Below are 23,333 nucleotides of genomic sequence, written 5' to 3' on the forward strand. Positions count from 1 at the left end.
GTCCAGAGATGAGGTAGTCATTCAAAAATAATGTTAAACACCATTATTGCACACACAGTAAGTCAAAGGGGTTGAATACTTGACAAGACATTTCAGCTTTTTATTTTTTATTCATTTGTAAAAAAATGCAATAAACAATTAATTGCACTTTGACATTATGGGGAATTGTGTGCAGGCCAGTGACACAAAATCTAAATGTAATGCATTTTAAAGTCAGGCTCTAACACAACAAAATGTTGGAAAAGGGGTGTGAATACTTTCTGAAGGCACTGTACATTTTGAAATGTTGCTCAATCTCTATTTATTCATTTTGTTTGCCACGGTGGTATTAAGCAGCGGCACAATATAATGGAAACACTGTAGTGACTCTGTCAAGACCTTTGAAAACTGAATTTAAGACATGAAAACGTTTTAAGGCATTTAAATCAGATAAATTAACTTAACACTTTTTAAGGACCCGCAGACACCCTGTGTAATGTAATCTGTAACATTGGCTAATATGTTAGCTACTCCAATTAATTCAGTGACATTACACAATTACATCTTGCCATAAAGCAGTATAATAAATGTACAAAACGGATCTTTCATGGCATTTTATAGAACAAGGGACATCTGGAAAGATTGTATTCATGTGTGCAGCATCTGTATTGATGTTTGTAGCATATTTCAGCTGAGGTTCATAAAATCGAACACATAGCCATGCAATCTCCATAGACAAACATTGGCAGTAGAATGGCCTTACTTACTCAGTGGCTTTCAACGTGCCACCGTCATAGTCAGTTCATCAAATGTCTGCCCTGCTAGAGCTGCCCCGGCCAACTGAAAGTGATGTTATGGGGAAGTGGAAAGGTCTTGGAGCAACAACGGCTCAGCCGCGAAGTGGTAGGCCACACAAGCTCACAGAACAGGACCGCGAAGTGCTGAAGTACGTTGCGCGTAAAAAATCGTCTGTCCTCGGATGTAACACTCACTACCGAGATCCAAACTGCCCCTGGAAGCAACGTCAGCACAATAACTGTTTGTCGGGAGCTTCATGAAATGGGTTACAATGGCCAAGCAGCCGCACACAAGCCTAAGATCACCAGGTGCAATGCCAAGCTTCGGCTGGAGTGGTATAAAGCTTGCCGCCATTGGACTCTGGAGCAGTGGAAACACTTCCTCTGGAGTGATGAATCACGCTTCACCATCTGGCAGTTCGATGGACGAATCTGGGTTTGGCGGATGCCAGGAAAATGCTACCTGCCCGAACGCAGTGCCAGCTGTAATGTTCGGTGGACTAGGAATAATTGTCTGGGGCTATTTTTCATGGTTCAGGCTAGGCCCCTTAGTTCCAGTGCTTCCAACTTTGGGGAAGACCCTTTCCTGTTTCAGCATGACAATGCCCCCGTGCACAAAGCAAGGTCCATGCAGAAATGTGTGTCGAGATCGGTGTGAAGAACTTGACTGGCCTGCACAGAGCCCTGACCTCAACCCTGTCAAACACCTTTGGGATAAATTGGAACGCCGACTGCGAGCCAGGACTTATGGCCCAACATCAGTGCCCGATCTCTCTAACGCTTGTGGATGAATGGAAGCAAATCTCCGCAGCAAAGTTCCAACATCTAGTTGAAAGCCTACCCAGAAGAGTAGAGTCTGTTATACCAGCAAAGGGGGACCAACTCCATATTAATGCCCATGATTTTGGAACGAGTTGTTCAACAAGGTGTCCACATACTTTTGGTTATGTATCGTATATCGCACTGGTAATTCTTGAGGTGTTTGTGTGTGCGTTTCTCACCTTGCTGGATACCAGCTTGACATTCCCGGAGGCCAGCGCCACAGCTGTGTCAGCCATGACCTCAGCCTTGATGGAACCCAGGCCTCCTGTAGCGCTGGTCTTGATGAAGCTGTCCAGCACCACGTCCAGCAGGTCAGTTATCTACGGAACAGGGACAACAAGACAAACCATAAACTCATCTCCATTAATAGCCCACAGAGGTGTGATGCAACCCAGAACTTTCACCAAAGTTCTCACAGTAAACCTATAGATACTGGGACTTGCACAACGGCCTCAGCGTATGCTTTTTTTTTGTCTCAAGTCATTTCTCTTTCAGAATGACTTCTCAGCCAGCATCTTTTTTAGTAATGACGTTCCTCTCCACGCTAATACACAAAGCTTTCAGTGGCAAGCATGATAACTGGTGAGAGCTGAAAAGTACAGAGACGCTGACACAGAAGACAGAATCATTTGTAATGACAACATACAGTGCCTTCAGAAAGTATTCAGACCCCTTGACTTTTTCCACAATTTGTTGTGTTACTGCCTGAATTTAAAATAGATTCAATTGAGATTTTGGGTCACTGGACTAAACACAATACCACATAATGTCAAAGTGGAATTGTGTTTTTCTAAATTTTGACAAATTATTTAAAAATGAACAGCTGAAATGTATTTAGTTAACAAGTATCCAACCCCCTAAATAAGTTCAGAAGTAAAAATGTGCTTAGTCCCAAAATATGTTGCATGGACTCACTGTGTACAAAATTGTGTTCAACAAAATAATAACACTTGTCTTTTGTTGGACATAAGACTGTAAAAACACCTGGAAATATGCTCTAAGTGATTTTAATTTACGAAATCTGTTCCCAAGTATTCCCACACATAGAGAAACACATGATTATATACAAATGTAAGCAAGGTTTTAAATTCTTATGTTTCAGTCAAACATATCTGTTTGGGCTTCTTGCAGCCAATTTACAGTCGACAAATTATGTTACGGGCCCCCGACCATCCGCTCAAGAAAAAAAACAGCCCATGGCTGAATCTTGTTGATGATCCCTGGCATAGGGTGTCCCTGTCCAGCATCTATAACATCCTGAACAGTGGGTCCCCTGAATCCTTCAGCCATTTCCCAGTGCATGAATCAGCAGTAGCATTAAGGCAATAACAGACACTGCCTAGGCTCAGTAATATTCAATATACCACCCGGTACTCTACCCTGCACCTAAGAGACTGCTGTCCTGTGTACGTAGTCATTGAACACTGGTCACTTTAATAATGTGTACATACTGGTTTTACCCACTTCGTGTGTACTGTATTCTAGTCATGGCTAATCACTACTACACCTTTTCTATTCATATACTGTCCATACACACTATTTTTATTGATATTTCTTATTTTTAAGATTTGTGTGCATGGTTTTGCTAGGTATTACTGCACTGTTAGAGCTAGAAACAAAAGCATTTCACTGTACCTGCGATTACATCTGAAAATATGTGATTTGATTTGAAATACTGGTTGATACATGGGCTAAAACGCATACAAAGAGGAGAGGCCCCCACCTGTCCTAGACTACCCCAGATCTTAGCCTGGATAGAAGGGTACATCTGCTTCTCGTTGATGGTCATGGTGATGAGCTTGTCCAGGATGGCGGTGACACGCTGGCGCTTGGCATCGTCATTGTGCTTACAGAACCTCACCAGGTTGAGCAGCCAGGGGGTCATGTACTCCAGACACAGGTGTTTCAACTCAATACCTAAACACACATCAGAGAGGATGTTACAGTGTGTGTGTGTGTGTGTGTGTGTGTGTGTGTGTGTTTTTGTGCATGTGAGTGTGTGAGCGCATGTATTCGTGCGTTTGGCGTATGTGTGTGGAGGGCAGGAACAAGGATACTGACTAGATTTGCTGAAACCAGAGATACACTCTTCCAGGAACTCCAGGGTGAGGTGTGGTTCGTTGGCGGCCAGTGTCTTGCTGATGGACACTATGAAGAGGGTGTTGTTTGCAGGGATACACAGGCCCGACGTCTCCAGCAGCTGGCCTTCTATCTTCAGGTTGAAGGTGCAGGTCAAGGCACAGAGCAGGTTGTAGGCCGCCGATCTGAAACCAGCACAGACAGAAAGGGAAGGAGAGAAAGAAAAAAAAAATAGTACGTAAGTAAGCATCATAGATGTATAATTCAAACATCCCTATGAAGCCTAACGGTCTGTTCTCATAGTCCCATCAAAATCTATACTAATCACATGACTATTTTCCACAGCTGTGTTTCTGACCTGAGGCTGGGGTCGGAGCTGCCCAGGTTGAGCAGGGCAATGTTGAGCAGGGTCCCCGGCACGTCTTTGGGCCTGATCTTGGTGTGCTGGGGGATGGAGTCCGGCTGGGACAGCTCCCAACGCGTCCTGATGTGGATGATGGACTGGACGATGGCCTCACACTCCTGGTGCATGAAGGTGAGCGGCGTGCCCTGGTTGGCGATGGTAAGCGTGAACTGGTTCTCATCCACCAGGCAGATCTCCTCTATCTCTGAGGCGTAGTAGATGTCGTTGAGGAAGACCGACTGACCCAGCACCCGGGTACGCTCTGCTGACGTCACCTGGACTGCTGTGGAGCCCACCTAGGGACAACAGAGACAGCTCATTGAGACTGAGTCACTATGCTATATGGTCCACAAAAGAGTAACATGGTTTAAAAAAACGTCCATTATCATCCGGAGTCTGGTTTAGCGGTTGACCCTTCAGACCACATCTACTTCCGGGGGACAAGCATTCAATCCATCTCAGACATTCCTGTCATTCCTGTCTGTGCCCCTAATTACATCCCACAGCCCAAAAAGTATGTAAGAATCATATAACATTATAAATCTACTGACTCCCCCATGTCCTGACCTTGATGGAGACCTTGGTGTCCTTGTGGGCCAGTTTGAGGGCGTTGTGGAACACCTTGAGGTCCTCCTCCAGGGCTAGCGTGGCCGCAGGCAGCTTCTGCTGGTCAGGCTCCACGTGCTCCGCAAGCCGCACTGGTGAATCAATGAACAGCAGCTTCTTGCTCCCCTTCAGGCCTGTCAGCAGTCTCTCGTGGTACTTAGTGTACTCCCTCACCCACGTGTTGCAGTTGTAGATGTAGATGGCAGCCACGTTCTCGTAGGCAAAGCCCGGGAACACCACAAACCACTTGGACAGGAAGTCGGTCTTGAAGCGGTTGCTGGGTCCGGCGTGGGTCAGGTCCACCACAATCTCATAGGGCTTGGCGTAATAGGGCTTCAATGTCAGCAGCACGTGGTAGATGAGAAGGTCACCGTTGATCTGGCCCGTCTTGAATCTGGGAGGGTAAAGAGGGAGAGGGGGACGTCACAGAAGCATTGGTGGTTTTCATTGTAATTTAAATAAGGTGCACAAGACAGGAAGTGTGTGTTATGTCAACCTGATTGCGTCACAGTTCAACACTTGATTCGGTTGGAAAATGACAGACAGTGTGAACTGGATTAACAAGCAGACATGGGCTCTCAAATCCTCAAAATGTTCTACAGCTGCACCATTGAGAGCATCTTGACTGGCTGCAACACTGCTTGGTATGACAACAGCACCGCCCTCGATCGCATGGCGATACAGAAGGTGATGCAGACAGCCAAGTACAGTCGTTGCCCAAAATTTTGAGAATGACAAATAATAATTTCCACACAGTTTGCTGCTTCAGTGTCTAGATATTTTTGTCAGATGTTACTATAGAATACTGAAGTATAATTACAAGCATTTCAAAAGTGTCAAAGGCTTTTATTGACAATTACATGAAGCTGATGCAAAGAGTCAATATTTGCAGTGTTGACCCTTCTTTTTCAAGACCTCTGCAATCCGCCCTGGCATGCTGTCAATTAACTTATGGGTCACATCCTGACTGATGGCAGCCCATTCTTGCATAATCAATGCTTGGAGTTTGTCATTATGTGGGTTTTTGTTTGTCCACCCACCTCTTGAGGATTGACCACAAGTTCTCAATGGGATTAAGGTCTGGGGAGTTTCCTGGCCATGGACCCAAAATATCGATGTTTTGTTCCCCGAGCCACTTAGTTATCACTTTTGCCTTGTGGAAAGGTGCTCCATCATGCTGGAAAAGCCATTGTTCGTCACCAAACTGTTCCTGGATGGTTGGGAGAAGTTGATCTCGGAGGATGTGTTGGTACCATTCTTTATTCATGGATGTGTTCTTAGGCAAAATTGTGAGTGAGTCCACTCCCTTGGTTGAGAAGCAGCCCCACACATGGATGCTTTACTGTTGGCATGACACAGAACTGATGGTAGCGCTCATCTTGTCTTCTCCGGACAAGCTTTTTTCCAGATGCCCCAAACAACTGGAAAGGGGATTCATCAGAGAAAATTACTTTACCCCAGTCCTCAGCAGTCTAATCCCTGTAACTTTTGCAGAATATCAGTCTGCCCCTGATGTTTTTCTTGGAGAGAAGTGGCTTCTTTGCTGCCCTTCTTGACACCAGGCCATCCTCCAAAAGTCTTCGCCTCACTGTGCGTGCAGATGCACTCACACCTGCCTGCTGCCATTCCTGAGCAAGCTCTGTACTGGTGGTGCCCCGATTCCGCAACTGAATCAACTTTAGGAGACGGTCCTGGCGCTTGCTGGACGTTCTTGGGCGCCCTGAAGCCTTCTTCACAACAATTGAACCGCTCTCCTTGTTGTTCTTGATGATTCGATAAATGGTTGATTTAGGTGCAATCTTAAGGTGAAGCCCTTTTTGTGCAGCAATGACGGCGGCATGTGTTTCCTTGCAGGTAACCATGTTTGACAGAGGACGAACAATGATTCCATGCACCACCCCCCTTTTGAAGCTTCCAGTGTAATTCGAACTCAATCAGCATGACAGAGTGATCTCCAGCCTTGTCCTCGTCAACACTCACATCTGTGTTAACGAGAGAATCACTGACATGATATCAGCTGGTCATTTTGTGGCAGGGCTGAAATGCAGTGGAAATGTTTTTGGGGGATTCAGTTCATCTGCATGGCAAAGAGGGACTTTGCAATTAATAGCACTTCATCTGATCACTCTTCATAACATTCTGGAGTATATGCAAATTGCCATCATACAAACTGAGGCAGCAGAATTTGTGAAAATGTATATTTGTGTCATTCTCAAAACCTTTGGCCACGACTCTATATCAGGTGGTGTGAAAGGAAGGCCTGGAAAAGCATTAAAGACTCCAGCCACCCAAGCCATAGACTGTTCTCTCTGCTTCCAGTCAGCAAGTGGTACCGGTGCATCAAGTCTGACACCAACAGGCTCCTGAACAGCTTCTATCACCAAGCCACAAGACTGCTAAATAGCTAACAAAATGTCTACACAGACTGAGTTAACCCTTGTATTTTATTTTTGCAGCATCTCTATGCACACTCATAGGACTCCACACACACACACACACATTTTCCTGCACATTGTAAATACTGTATGGTATTGGAACTGACCCTGTATTTTGCTTCTTACTTTCTTGTGTATTTTTGTTCTACCTTGTGTTATTTGTAGTGCTACATTGATGATGATTACTGCATTGTTGGGTTTGTAGCTTGAGAGAAAGGCATTTCACTGTACTTGAGCACGTGACAAACTTGGAACTTGAGTCTGCAAAGACAGAAATTAGAAACAGATAGGAGGAATGACTGATGTACAGTAAATTACAGATTTGAATGGCTAATGTACAGTTAAATGAATGGCTAATGTACAGCTTTCAATTAAATATTTGGTTAATAACAGAATGAATAAATAATTAAATTAATCTGACAATGCAAGACATTCATTTGTTGAATAACGTCTACCTATAGTAGCATTAGTAGGAGGAGATCGGTGTGCCTTGTAGAGTGACGAGTGGCTAATCTGCCTTTGCCATCGGTACTATTGGCCAACGTACAATCGCTGGATAATAAAGTGGACGAACTTCAAGCACGTATATCCTACAAACGGGACATTAAAAAAATGAACATCTTATGTTTCCCCAAGTCGTGGCTGAACGACTACATGAATAACGTACAGCTGGTGGGTTACACACTGTATCGGACGGTCAGAACAGCAGCCTATGGTAAGACAAGGGGTGGCGGTCTATGTATATTTGTAAACAACAGCTGGTGCACGATATCTAAGGAAGTCTTGAGGTGTGGGAGCGGGACTCTAACCCGGAAGCTTATAAGAAACCCTGCTATGCCCTCCGACGAACCAGCCAACAGGCAAAGCACCAATACAGGACTAAGATCGAATGCTCCTCGAGTGTGGCAGAGCTTATAAACTATTACAGAGTACAAACAGAAGCACAGCCGCGAGCTGCCCAGTGACACGAGCCTACCAGACGAGCTCAATTACTTCTATGCTCGCTTCGAGGCAAGTAACGCTGAAACATGCATGAGAGCATCAGATGTTAAAGACGACTGTGTGATCACGCTCTCCGTAGCCGATGCGAGTAAGACTCAAATAAGACTTCAAATAGGTCAACATTCACAAGGTCGCAGGACCAGATGGACTACCAGGACGTGTATCCCAAGCATGCGCTGACCAACTTGCAAGTGTCTTCACTGACATTTTCAACCTCTCCCTGTCTGTAATACCAACACCAAGGTAACCTGCCTAAATGACTACCAACCCGTAGCACTCTAGTCTGTAGACATGAAGTGCTTTGAAAGGCTGGTTATGGCTCACATCAACACCATTATCACAGAATCCCTAGACCCACTCCAATTTGCATACCGCCCCAACAGATCATGCCATCTCTATTGCACTCCACACTGACCTTTCCCACCTGGACAAAAGGAACACCTGTGAGAATGCTATTCATTGACTACAGCTCAGCATTCAACACCAAAGCTCATCACTAAGATAAGGACCCTGGGACCTCCCTCTGCAACTGGATCCTGGATTTCCTGACAGGCCGCCCCCAGGTGGTAAGGATAGGTAACAACACATCCGCCACGCTGATCCTCAACACAGGGGCCACTCAGGGGTGCATGCTCAGTCCCCTCCTGTACTCCCTGTTCACCCAAGACTGTGTGGCCAGGCACGACTCCAACACCATCATTCAGATTGCAGACGACACAACAGTGGTAGGCCTGATCACCGACAATGACGAGACAGCTTATAGGGAGGTCAGAGACCTGACCGTGTGGAGCCAGGACAACAACCTCTCCCTCAACGTGATCAAGACAAAGGAGATGAATGTGGACTACAGGACAAAGAGGACCAAACACACCCCCATTCACATCGACAGGGCTGTAGCGGAGCAGGTTGAGAGTTAAAACATGTTGAGGCTAGGGGGCAGTATTTTCACTTTTGGATGAAAGGCGTACCCAGAGTAAACGGCCTCCTACTCTTTCCCAGATGGGAATACATCCTTAGTATTATTGCTGGTGGATAGAAAACACTCTGAAGATTCTAAAACTGTTTGAATTATGTCTGTGAGTATAACAGAACTTATATGGCAGACAAAAACCTGAGAAGAAATCCAAACAGGAAGTGAGAACTCAATTTAGAAAACAGTGCCATTGGATGTCCACCTTAGATATGGATGAGAATGCACTTCCTAGGGCTTCCAAAAGATGTCACCGTCTTTAGATTCTGGTTGTATGATTCTACTATAAAGGTGGGGCTCATAATAGCTCTTTGAGTGGGTGGTCTGGCAGAAAGCCTCGGTCTCATTACGCGCGGTCACGAGAGAGTGTTCTTGCGTTCCTATGCTTTTCTTCAGACAATGAAATTCTCCAGTTGGAACCTTATTGCTGATTAATGTTTAAAACATCCTAAATATGGATTGCATACATCATTTGACTTGTTTCTACGACCTGTAACGGAACTTTTTGAGTTTTTGTCTGGAGGAATTGCTCGTGCTTTTTGAGGATTGAATGCTGGGCTGAACCAGCTAACAACAAGTGGCTAAATTATGGGCTTTTTGGAACTTTATGGAACAAAATCAGTCATTTATTGTCGAACTGGGATTCCTGGAACTGCCTTCTGATGAAGATATTCAAAGGTAAGTGAATATTTATAGTGTTTTTTTGTAGCTTCTGTTGACGCCAAGATGGCGGCTATTTCTTTGGGTTCTGAGCGCCGTATATCTATATATATATATATCTATATATATATATATATATATATATATATCTATATATATATATATATATATATATATATCTATATATATATATATATCTATATATATATATATATCTATATATATATATATATATATATATATATATGCACATTATCGAACAAAACACACAATACATGTATAACATGATGTCCTATGAGTATATATATATATATATATGAGTATATATATATACATGTATATGTATATGTATATGTATATATATACATGTATATGTGTATATATATATATATATATATATATATATATATATATATATATATATATATATAGATATATATATACATGTATATGTATATATATACATATACATATAGATATATATATATATATAGATATATATATATATATATATATATATATATATATATATATATATATCTATATGTATATGTATATATATACATATACATGTATATATATATATATCTATATATATATATATATCTATATATATATACACATATACATGTATATATATATATATATCTATATATATATATATATATATATATATATATATATATATATATATATCTATATATATATATATCTATATATATATCTATATATATATCTATATATATATATATATATATACATGTATATGTGTATATATATATAGATATATATATATATATATAGATATATATATACATGTATATGTATATATATACATATACATATAGATATATATATATATGTATATATATACATATACATATAGATATATATATACATGTATATGTATATATATACATATACATATAGATATATATATATATATATATATATATATATATATCTATATATATATATATATATATGCACATTATCGAACAAAACACACAATACATGTATAACATGATGTCCTATGAGTGTCATCTGATGGAGATAATCAAAGGTTAGTGATTCATTTTATCTATATTTATGCTTTTGTGACTGTGAAATATCGCTCTGTGTGTTTTTGAATTTGGTGGTCATCTAACATAAATATATGTTGTGTTTTCGCTGTAAAACATTTTTAAAAATCAGACACGATGGGTAGATTAACAAGGTGTTTATCTTTCATATGCTGTATTGGACTTGTTAATGTGTGAAAGTTACAAATATTCTTTAGAAATATTTATCAGCTGAATGGGAGGGCGTGTTCCCTTCAGGGAACTCCTTGTGCCCCCCTAGCCCCAACAGGTTTTAACCTTGGTGTCCACATCACAAACAAACATCCAAGCACACCAAGACAGTCGTGAAGAGGGCACGACAAAACCTATTCCATCTCAGGAGACTGAACTGAAAATATTTGGAATGAGTCCTTAGATCCTCAAAAGGTTCTACAGCTGCACCATCGAGAGCATCTTGACTGGTATGGCAACTGCTCGGCCTCCAACCGTAAGGCACTACAAAGGGTAGTGCGTACCTCCCAGTACATCACTGGGGCCAAGCTTCCTGCCACCCAGGACTTCTATACCAGGCGGTGTCAGAGGAAGGCCCTAAAAATTGTCAAAGGCTCCAGCCACCCTAGTCATAAATGGTTCTGCACAGCAAGCGGTACCGGAGGGCCAAGTCTAGGTCCAAGAGGCTTCTAAAAAACAGCTTCTACCCTCAAGCCATAAGACTCCTGAACATCTAATCAAATGGCTATCCAGACTATTTGCATTGCCCTCACCTCTTTTACGGTGCTGCTACTCTGTTTATTATCTACATAGTTTAATAACTCTACCTACATGTACAGTTGAAGTCGGAAATTTACATACACCTTAGCCAAAGACATTTAAACTCAGTTTTTCACAATTCCTGACATGTAATCCTTGTAAAAAATTCTCTGTCTTAGGTCAGTTAGGATCACCACTTTATTTTTAGAATGTGAAATGTCAGAATAATAGTAGAGAGAATTATTTATTTCAGCTTTCATTTCTTTCATCACATTCCCAGTGGGTCAGAAGTTTACATATACTCAATTAGTATTTGGTAGCATTGCCTTTCAATTGTTTAACTAAGGTCAAACGTTTTGGGTAGCCTTCCACAAACTTCCCACAATAAGTTGGGTGAATTTTGGCCCATTCCTCCTGACAGAGCTGGTGTAACTGAGTCAGGTTTGTAGGCCTCCTTGCTCGCACACGCTTTTTCAGTTCTGCCCACAAATTGTCTATTGGATTGAGGTCAGAGCTTTGTGATGGCCACTACAATATCTTGACTTTGTTGTCCTTAAGCCATTTTGCCACAACTTTGGAAGTATGCTTGCGGTCATTGTCCATTTGGAAGACCCATTTGTGACCAAGCTTTAACTTCCTGACTGATGTCTTGAGATGTTGCTTCAATATATCCACAATTTTCCTTCCTCGTGATGCTGATTTATTTTGTGAAGTGCACCAGTCCCTCCAGCAGCGTATTTTGTTTCATCAGACCAGAGGACATTTCTCCAAAAAGTACAATCTTTGTCCCCATGTGCAGTTGCAAACCATAGTCTGGCTTTTTTATGGCGGTTTTGGAGCAGTGGTTTCTTCCTTACTGAGCGGCCTTTCAGGTCATGTCGATATAGGACTCGTATTACTGTGGATATAGATACCTTTGTACTTGTTTCCTCCAGCATCTTCACAAGGTCCTTTGCTGTTGTCCTGGGATTGATTTGCACTTTTCACACCAAGGTACATACATCTCTAGGAGACAGAAAGCTTCTCCTTCCTGAGCGGTATGACGGCTGCGTGGTCCCATGGTGTTTATACTTGCGTATTATTGTTTATACAGATGAATGTGGTAATTTGGAAATTGCTCCCAAGGATGAACCAGACTTGTGGAGGTCTACAATTGTGTTTCTGAGGTCTTGGCTGATTTCTTTTGATTTTTCTATGATGTCAAGCAAAGAGGCACTGAGTTTGAAGGTAGGCCTTGAAATACATCCACGGGTATACCCCCAATTGACTCAAATTATGTCAATTAGCCTATCAGAAGCTTCTAAAGCCATGGCATCATTTTCTGGAATTTCCCAGGCTGTTTAAAAAGGCACAGTCAACTTCCGACCCACTGGAATTGTGATAGTGAATTATAAGTGAAATAATCTGTCTGTAAACAATTGTTAAAACAATTACTTGTGTCATGCAAAAAGTAGATGTTCTAACCGACTTGACAAAACTATAGTTTGTTAACAAGACATTTGTGGAGTGGTTGAAAAATTAGTTAATGACTCCAACATAAGTGTATGTAAACTTCCGACTGTACAAATGACCTCAACTAACCGGTGCACCCACACATTGACTCTGTACCAGTACCCCCTGTATATAGCCTTGCTATTGTTATTTTACTGCTGCTCTTTGTTACTTTTATTTATTTTCTTTTTAAGTATTTTTCTTAAAATTGCATTGTTGGTTTATGAGCTTGTAAGTAAGCATTTACATATCTACACATGTACGGTCTACACATGTTGTATTCGGCGCATGTGACGAATACAATTTGATTAGTAATTATAAACACTTCTCGTCTCCAAGACAACACAGCATGTTTCCTCTCCTCTCAACAGCCCACCTGTTGTAGGGTGTTAACCATAGTGCTTACTCTCTGGCTTCTGTGTGACCAAGCTAATCATCACACACACACAAACTGATATACAGGTAACTTCCAAAATAAAGGAAACACCAACATAAAGCATCTTAATAGGGCATTGGGCCAGAACAGCTTCAATGCACCTTGGTAAAGTTGACATAGATTCACAAGTGTCTGGAACTCTATTGGAGGGATGCGATGCCATTCTTCCACGAGAAATTCCATAATTTGGTGTTTTGTAGATGGTGGTGGAAAACACTGTCTCAGTCGCGGCTCCAGAATCTCCCATAAGTGTTCAATAGGGTTGAGATCTGGTGACTGCGAAAGCCATGCCATATGGTTTACATCATTTTCATGCTCATCAAACCATTCAGTGACTCCTCGTGCCCTGTGGATGGGAACATAGCCATGGTAGCCAAAATAATGGGGAAAATAATGGCCTGCCCAGCATTTTTATACATGACCCTAAGCATGATGGGGTGTTAATTGCTTAATTAAATCAGGAAGCACACCTGTGTGGATTCAAGTGCTTTCAATATACTTTGTATCCTTCGTTTACTCAAGTGTTTCCGTTATTTTGGAAGTTACCGTTAGCTTCAAATAAAGCAGCAAAGGAGAAGTGAGAGCGGTACAGGAAACATATCATTACTGTGCGAGCCTGATGAAGGCTTCTCTCACACCCCTTTTTCCCCCCCAGACATTTCTCTTTTATAACATTTCTCACACGTACGGCTATTATTTTTAATCTTGGCTGGCTTCTCCCGTGTTACGAAGTACCACAAACAAACTTGTCAACTCCGTCAAGGTAAGTGACATTAACATATTTAAGAAGAGAAAAAAGTTTGGAAATAGTCATTTAAAAAAAAAAATACAAAATGGTATAGTCTATTATTGTGAGAACCTAACTATAAGGAAATTCAATAGTGAGATTTTGTTCATCATACCCAGAATGTGTAGGTTACGGTCTATATTGACCAGAATGTATTGAGCTACATTTTCTGGGAGATAGAAATGGCATAATATCAGTACATTTTTTAAAATGTGCTGGCCTAAACTGGAAGTGAACATTGATCGTCAATGATCTAAAATATATTCTGGGCAAAACAAATGAATAATGGTTCAAATTAATCAAGACGTTAAATCTCAGATGAGAGCATTGATCTCCGACTGCTGATTGAATCAGACAGTATAGGAACTGTTACAAAAAAAACAAGCACAAATTAAGATCCTATTATACTTTCTGAGAGTCACCAGTCAAGCTCACTCTTTTTCTCACTCTTCCCCATTAGAAATATGAATGGCTCCCGGGTCTGCGTCTTGCTGTACAGTGTAGTACTAATGGGATATGGGGCTAGCCCTGACACAACCATGGGACCATCTGTAGCTACAGGTTTAACCACAGCAACAAATCAAACCTCACCTACACACTCCACTTGGGCAACATCTGCAACCAACATCCCAGCAACTACCAACATCCCAGCAACCACCAACACACCATCCAGAGCCAATACTAAGGCCCATCCCAATCCCTGTGCCGACTGGCTGTTTAAGTGTCTGTTTAAGGAGATGGATGGCACCATCCTGCTGATAGTGACGGGTTGCCTGGTGGTCCTGTGTACCGTCCTGCTGGTCTCCACCGTGATGCTGTTATACCAGGTGATCCACCTGAAGCACCAGCTACGTAGCAGCACCATCAGCAGCCGCCCCACCCGCAGCAACGTAGACCTGGAGAGTGGTTCTGGGCACTGGGGCACTGGGCAGAAGACCAAGGAGAGGCCTGGCTCTGAGCCCAGTGAGACCAGCCTGATGATGCCAGAGCTCAGACAGACGCAGGAGGGGGAGAGGGGCAAGGAAGAGGAGCCAGAGAAGTCAGTCAAGGAGCAAGGGAAAGATGAGACGGCAAAAGCCAAGCCCAAGAAGAAAGAGAAGGAGGCAGCCACAGCTAACGTCACGTCAGGAAGTGCTGAAAATGGAGCGGCGACCCCCAGCCAGGAGAGCCCAGTCACCACCAACCAGCCTGCAGAGCCCTCTGACCCCGCAGCCACAACAGCCTCTCCTTCCTCCCAGGCCTCCAGTGATGTGGTGGTGGGGTGAGTTGCGCACTCATGGTGACCTTCTCAGACCGCATACCGATTGGTACAGCACAGTTTTATACAACAGCTTCTATTGACATGCCCTAAAGAGACCATCTGCTTTCGCTCTGACAGGTGTTTGCGTAGACAAAGAGTGATTTTTCAATACCACAGTCGCTTTTTTTCATTTGTATTTTTGAAAAACAAAAATAAGTATTTGTTCAAATGTAGAGCATTCCTCCGTGTCACTGATCAGAGGAACTGACTCCTATTTTGTCTAGTGGATATATTCACAGCTTGCTTGTTGTCACATTTCCCATTTCCCTCACTTTTTTAGACATTGTAAATGCAATAGAAATGCTGTTAATATGACAAAAGCAGAACCAACCACCACTGAACTGTAGTATCAGGTCAAGTAAAGAGACTGCATTTAGAGGATTTTAAGCATCAAAGCTCTTCCAGAAACACCCTCACAATGTATTACTACAATTCAACATCACTTTCTTGGTCTTTTCTCTACAGTAAAGAAGAATTCAAATGTTTCTACTCTAGCTCCATCTATCCTTTGTATACACCAATAAAGAATTACGACACCTTGTCAAGTGCTTCCTGAGTGCTTCTCTGCTACAGAGAGTGTGTCTGAGAGACAGCTAAATGTGTGTGTGTGTGTGTGTGTGTGTGTGTGTGTGTGTGTGTGTGTGTGAGAGAGAGAGAGAGAGTGTGCAAGACCCTCCATTACAGAGCGTGTGAGGCTGGGCATTAGTAAGCAGAGCGAGTCCGTCTCTCTGCTGGGCAGTACCACTGGGCTCTCAAAGAATGCCCTGTTTTCACTGACCAGAGAGGGAATAAAACAACGAAGCAGCACAAAACCACATTCTGAACTTCCACACCGCCACGGATCCCTTCTTTGTGTTCCCAGCGTCTTTCCCAGATAATTATTCAGCTACTTATGGCTGACAACATGATGAATGCGTGGATGTATTGCATGCCAAGTCTAAAATGGGTTGTCTGTGATGACATAATACTGACACCAACATCAATCCAAATGCAAAGGTTTTCCATTACAGCAATATTTGTAGGGGGGGGGGGGCCTTCAAATTGGGTACATAACTATTATAGTAAATATGAAAAACATTGCTGTGCCATAACAAAATCAATTCACTTCCATGGTGCAGTGAGTCAGTGGAATTGTATTGGTAGCTTAATATAGAGAAATGGAAAGAGGAAGGTGTGGGGAGAGAGAGAGCGAGAGAGAGAGACAGGAAGAGATTTATTTGAATGAGTGAAAGGATAGTGATTATGAAACATTGGCGTCAGCAGCCCCCAGCTCCTCAGTCATCAATAGCTATGAGCCGCTCTGCATCCCTCTACTTCTCTCCTACACCCCTCCCACTTTCCCCCTCCCCAAGACATACACACTCTTCCCTGCACAGAGTCGGCAGTGGCTGCTCAAGCAGTAGGAGCTTACACTGTTTAATGCTCCCTGCATCACTGAACCTAAAGGATAGAAGAAGAGACAGATCCTCCTAACAGTCCATCCTCCAGAGAATAAAGAGAGATGCAGGACAGAACCAGGGGACAAAACAGCCTCAGAAGGTAAGGAGGGAAAAGGAAGAGAGCGTTAAAAACAGTGAATGAGCGACAACCGGTCAAACCCAGGAAAATCCCTCATCAGCATTGCAGCAGCCACTCCAGTGTTTCAGGAGACAAAGGCAGGAGCTCAGCCTGGGCTGGGGACCACAGAGGAGAGGAGAGACTGGAACGCAAAGATGAGGAAAAGGTGAGTGCCTCTACTCTCGCACACCGATGGAATCAAATAGAAAAACAAGAAAGTAGCAATGCACACACACACAACCTTACATACATGACCGTGGTGCTACAGTAACAATATCTGCACTGCTCACAATACATCCTCTCTGACTCTGGCTTGCTGTGGGACTGGCCGGTGTCTCCGTCCTCTCCATAGTCATTTATAAAACCCATCTAGTCAGCCTGTTCTAGTAAGAAGAACTCCCTGCTCAATAGCTGACACTCACTAACTGGGCTATATATCGAACAGGCTAATTAACATCAGTGAAATGGGACAGCAGGGAATTCCCACCTCAAGTGAACTACAACCATCTTCTAAAAAGGTATCCCCTACAGACTAATAACCCAAGCCAATCAGAACATCCTCTTCAAAACAATCTACCAGCCATTGTAGTCAAAGCATGACACTGCCCACTAGTCTGTTGCTAGGGAGGATGGGGGAACTCCCTAAATAAATAGGTCCTGGACTGTAGGCGTTAAAGACAAACGTTTAAACCCTACTCACATACTGTGTTGCATGCATGAGCATGCTGGAGAAGGTATATCTGCAGCACTGTGACTGACTGAGTGCATCTCTACACACACTGCCTGATTAGTATACCTGCATAATTTTTGAGGTCACAGTCATGTTGGTACAGTGCATGTACTGCCTCCATGTGCCAGATATTAGGGATCCTCCATGGGAGAGAGTTGGGCAGAGCAGAATGGGAGCGAGTTGGGCAGAGCAGAATGGGAGCGAGAGGGGCAGAGCAGAATGGGAGAGAATTAGATCTGAACTGTGGTCTCTAGTCAGTTCAGTAGCCTCTACTCCACTACTGGTGCAGTCTGCCTCTCATTCATTCACACTGCTAGTTCTTGGTCTTCTACCTACGTGGACTATAAGGTTTTACTACTAGATGCTGCTGATATGTAGCCTAGTTAATAAAGTGGGTTTGCCATCATGTTTCTAACCCATTCCTCCTGTGTTTCAAGGCGTGTGCTACTGATGCCCCACAGTGGCCCTCCCCACTGTGTGGCCATGCTATGGCTGTTGATGCTGCTGTGTCTCCAGGCCCTGGCTGTCTGCCCCCCCATGTGTACCTGTAACCGCAGCCACAGAGAGGTGGACTGTTCCTGGAGGGGCCTGAGGACGCTGCCCCTGGGCCTGCAGCACAACCTGCACTCCCTCAACCTGTCTCACAACCGTATCCATGACCTGGATGGCCAGCTGAGTACCTTCGCCCACCTCCGCACCCTGGACCTGTCCCACAACAGGCTGGTCCGCCTGCCCACCGCCCTGCCAAAGGCACTGTGGGAGCTCCACGCTGCAGCCAACCACATCCACCTACTGGACAAGAATGACACGGCCTACCAGTGGAACCTGCGGGTCCTAGACCTGTCCAACAACAAGCTGGAGCGGGCCGTGTTCATCAACAACACCCTGACCAGCCTACGCCTGCTCAACTTCAGCAACAACCACTTCTGGACCGTGCCCACCAACATGCCAGCCAGCTTGGAGACCGTAGACCTGTCCCACAACTCCCTGGTGCAGATCCTGCCTGGCACTCTGAACCGGATGTCCAGGCTGACCACCTTCTACCTGCACTCCAACCGCTTCTCCTCTGTGGGCCCTGCGGCCTTCAGCCAGCTGGGCAGCCTGAGCCTCCTCTCCCTGGGGGACAACCCCTGGGCCTGTGAGCACCAGACCAACATCACCCACCTGCTGGCCTGGCTCCAGCACACGTCCACCCGCGTGCTTGGCTGCCCCTGCCACACTCACCCTGTCTGTGGAGAGCCCCACCCAGCCAGGACTGGAGGATGGCACTTTGCCTCATACACTCAGCCTCCCCTGGCTGCTGGTACTCAGGAGGAGAAGAGCCACCCTCCTCCCCCAGAGGCCCTCACCAGGTGGCCTTGGTACCTGTCCGAGTCTGCCCTGCTCAACACCCAGCTCCACACCAGGAGAGCCCCAGGACGCCCCAGTGGACCAGAGAACAACAACCTCTTCACAGACCACTACCCGTTCACTTCAACCCCTCTGGCCATTTCCACCCTGCCCACTGACAGGTCCCACACCGAAAGCAGCACGTCAACCACAGACGACACCTTCATAACAGACACAACCTTTACTACTGACAGCATCTACACTACAGATACAGCCTTCACCACTAACAACCCCTCTACCATCCCAAGGAGAACGGCCACCCTCCGCACCAGGAGTGTCAAGAGGGCCAACCAGGGTGGCTCCCCGGACCACAACACCAGCCCAGCCCCAAGCGCCAGGTCAACACTCCCACTAGTACTAAACCTGTGGCTCCTCCTGACTCTCACCCTGTACGTTCTCTGAAAGTTAAATTAAAATGTCTGGAGTTAATGTCCTTGTCAGTCTATTGGACAACTGCACAAATATACACAAATGAGTGTCATTAAACCAACATTCTGTTTTCTTACCATTCTGAATACTGTGTCAAACACTTACACATCTCTCAAACTAATCAATAACATATGACATGCACAGGTAGCATCGATGTACATTTTACACTACCAGTCTACCACCGTACACATCATTATTGGGATGTTGAAAAAAAAAGTTTTAGTATTCACTATCTGCATAACTCTGTTTTCATCGTTAACTTTTAATAGATCCTTAATGGCCCTTACTTCACCTCCGAGATGTGTTTGCCTGTTTCTTGACTATTAAACAGAGTTATTTCCAAACATTCTATAGGCTATGACCTTGTCTCAGCAGCAGGTGGCACCATACTGTACCTTTGTTTCTATTGGCACCACAGTGTGTGTGAGAGTGAGAGAGAGAGAGAATGTCTATGGGCTGTAGATGAGTGGATCTCAGGTAGAGGCAGCATTGTGAATTTCAATTGGAAAGGCTCAACAAAAATAATGGCCATCCCCCTTTGAGGTTCGCTGCCAATGGTCAACTATAATGATGTCATTAGCCAGGTACAATAAAACCCCTCATCCCAAACTGTTGGCTCTTCTACAATCGTCACCACTGCAGGTGAGAGGGTTTACTTTGTTCACAAACCACTGCAGGGGAGAGGGTTTACTTTGTTCACAAACCACTGCAGGTGAGAGGGTTTACTTTGTTCACAAACCACTGCAGGGGAGAGGGTTTACTTTGTTCACAAACCACTGCAGGTGAGAGGGTTTACTTTGTTCACAAACCACTGCAGGTGAGAGGGTTTACTTTGTTCACAAACCACTGCAGGGGAGAGGGTTTACTTTGTTCACAAACCACTGCAGGTGAGAGGGTTTACTTTGTTCACAAACCACTGCAGGGGAGAGGGTTTACTTTGCTCATAAACCACTGCAGGGGAGAGGGTTTACTTTGTTCACAAACCACTGCAGGGGAGAGGGTTTACTTTGCTCATAAACCACTGCAGGGGAGAGGGTTTACTTTGCTCATAAACCACTGCAGGTGAGAGGGTTTACTTTGCTCATAAACCACTCCAGGGGAGAGGGTTTACTTTACTCATAAACCACTGCAGGTGAGAGGGTTTACTTTACTCATAACAACAGGTAAGTGGCAGCGATCTTTGAATGGTGCTGGTGGTCCTGTTGTTATAATTGGTGAGATGTTAATTGTGATAAATTTACTTGCATTCAAGTCAGTTATTTAAAATGTACAGCGACCTTAACTTCATAAATGTAACTATGTGTAATCTACGTAACCCCTGAAAACAACTATTCAGCATGAGAGGGCCATAAACAATAACTAGTAAGGCTGTTAAAATCTAACCTTTCTTGTAAAAATAGTTATAAATTGCTGAGGTGTAGTCACTTTTTTTATTAATTTGTCAAATTTCCAAAAACATAATTCCACTTTGATATTATGGGGTATTGTGTGTAAGCCAGTGACAAAAGAAATGATCACATTTTCCAGATTGACTTGCCTTCATGTGTTAAAGTAACGATGGAATGTCATTTCTCTTTGCCTACTTGAGCTGTTCTTGCCATAATAAGGGCTTGGTCTTTTACCATCTTCTGTATACCACCCCTACCTTGTCACAACACAACCGATTGGCTCAAACGCATTAAGGAAAGAAATTCCAGAAATGAACAAGGCACACCTTTTAATTTAAATGCATTCCACCTCATGAAGCTGATTGAGAGAATTCCAAGAGTGTGCAAAGCTGTCTCCTAGGCAAAGGGTGGCTCCTTTGAAGAATCTCAAATCTAAAATATATTTTGACTTGTTTAACTTGTTTAATGACTTTTTTGCTTTTTTCATGATTCCATATTGATTAACCAGACATGATCTCCTATTATTGGTATTAATTTGCCATTTACCTTGAAACATTATTTTCTTACATTGTTGTGTCTAAATAGCTCCTATTCATAGCCTAGTGGCCTAAGTACAACTGTCAAGTCACTGAGAAAGACGTCAGCTTGACTTCGAAACGTCAGTCACCTGTTCTCATCTGTACAATGGATTAAGGTGAGCTAAAATAAATTAATCTATGCCTTTTATTGTTGAGTGCTCCAACTCAATGCCTCGTTTTAAAATGTTTCCAGCATCAATGTTTCTGAATAAATGCATCATGATGAAGTGAATAGAGCGTTTTGTGACTCTGTTGAAATGTGACAGTCTGCAGTTCTCACCTGCGTGTGATGTAGTAGAAGACAGGGTTGCCGTTCTTGGAGGTGCCAGCCTGGTAGAAGATGTTGAGGGTCTTCAGGGCTTTGAACTCCTCTTTCTCATGTACCTGGTGTCTGAGGAAGCAAATACAAGATCGGAGGTACTTTTAGAGTACTAATAAAACAACCCCTGCCTCAGATACTATCATATCCAGTTTTATGAGACCGGCTTGTGACAGTGAGATCTATGTGATTAATAGTAATTTGATGTGTGTACCTTGTCATAAATTCTTCAAACTTGGAGCTGGTGAGGTTGAGGCTGGACCAGTGGGTGTCAGCCACAGGTTTGTGCTCTGGGGGCCCCAGGTAGGCTAGGAGGGTGGCCATCTTGTCAAACGGCCGTCTCCCTACTGCCTTGTGATCCCTGAAGAAGAACAAGGAAGTGGTTAGCACGACAGACGTGCACAATGACACTGTACCAATACCCCCTGTATATAACCTCGCTACTGTTATTTTACTGCTGCTCTTTAATTATTATTTGTATTTTTTTTACTTATCCATCTTTTACTAAACACGTATTTTTCTTAAAACTGCATTGTTGGTTTAGGGCTTGTAAGTAAGCATTTCACTGTAACCTGTTGTATTCAGCGCATGTGACAAATAAAATTTGATTTGATCCAGTCTACTCTGATAAGCCTCTCCCACACGCAGCAGGTACAGAGGTGTACAATAGCTTCAAACAACGCTTCCTGTGAGCTGGGCTTATCAGATTGGTGTAAACAAATGTTCACCTAAAGATCTGGGTTATGTAAAACATCTTTGTTAATGGGATTTATATGTTTAAATGAATGATTAGAATACTCCACCCTGAAACCATATAATTGTATGAAATTGATTAGAATCATAAAATTATAATTAATGATGTGTGTAGTTTTAGTCAGTAAAACAATATATCTGTACAATATGTCTCTATAGTATCTTAAACACAGGGGCCACTGAGAGGGGGGCCACTGAGAGATTTGGTCTCACGGCCTCCCCAGGGAGTGCTTCTCACGGTCTCTGTAATCTATGTCGGTTGGGTAGGGAGACCGTATGTGTGCAGGATACCTACTGTTTGTGTGGAAGTTCTTATAACATTGAAGTCGTCCCAAGCAATACAACACAACTCTGTTGGACTGTTCAGCCCACTCACCTGTTGCTGGAGAGGTACTGTCCTATCTTCTCCTGGTTGTTCCAAAGCAGCCGGTGCAGGGCCAGAACATTGCCATCACTGATGAAGGACAGGCTGTGGTTGACGGAGTCACTGGCAGGGCAGTCTGATGCAATGTCCAGGAAAAACCTACAACACAAAAGGACAAATGAACAAGATTCAGCTAGGCCTGATAGGTTAATGAGTATCCAATAAAAACATCCAATAGGTTTCAGTGA

General features: G+C 43.4%; 2 protein-coding genes and 1 pseudogene across 2 annotated transcripts; 2 read left to right on the forward strand and 1 right to left on the reverse strand.

Annotated features, from left to right (window-relative positions):
* The window catches only part of LOC110533866, a 76,859-nt pseudogene that overhangs the window by 18,888 nt on the left and 34,638 nt on the right, over window positions 1-23,333 (reverse strand).
* Window positions 14,058-16,119, forward strand: LOC110533868. Its single transcript, XM_021618428.2, has 2 exons — window positions 14,058-14,254; window positions 14,739-16,119. Exon 2 carries the CDS (start codon window positions 14,743-14,745, stop codon window positions 15,541-15,543), a length of 801 nt encoding a protein of 266 aa, XP_021474103.2. The 5' UTR covers window positions 14,058-14,254; window positions 14,739-14,742; the 3' UTR covers window positions 15,544-16,119.
* Window positions 16,875-20,032, forward strand: LOC110533867 (oligodendrocyte-myelin glycoprotein-like). The gene is made up of 2 exons (XM_021618427.2): window positions 16,875-17,301; window positions 18,303-20,032. The coding sequence occupies exons 1-2, from the start codon at window positions 17,156-17,158 to the stop codon at window positions 19,654-19,656; spliced, it is 1,500 nt and encodes a 499-aa protein (XP_021474102.2). The 5' UTR covers window positions 16,875-17,155; the 3' UTR covers window positions 19,657-20,032.

Source organism: Oncorhynchus mykiss, chromosome 10 (genome assembly GCF_013265735.2).
Source record: "Oncorhynchus mykiss isolate Arlee chromosome 10, USDA_OmykA_1.1, whole genome shotgun sequence".
NCBI classification, from domain to species: domain Eukaryota; kingdom Metazoa; phylum Chordata; class Actinopteri; order Salmoniformes; family Salmonidae; genus Oncorhynchus; species Oncorhynchus mykiss.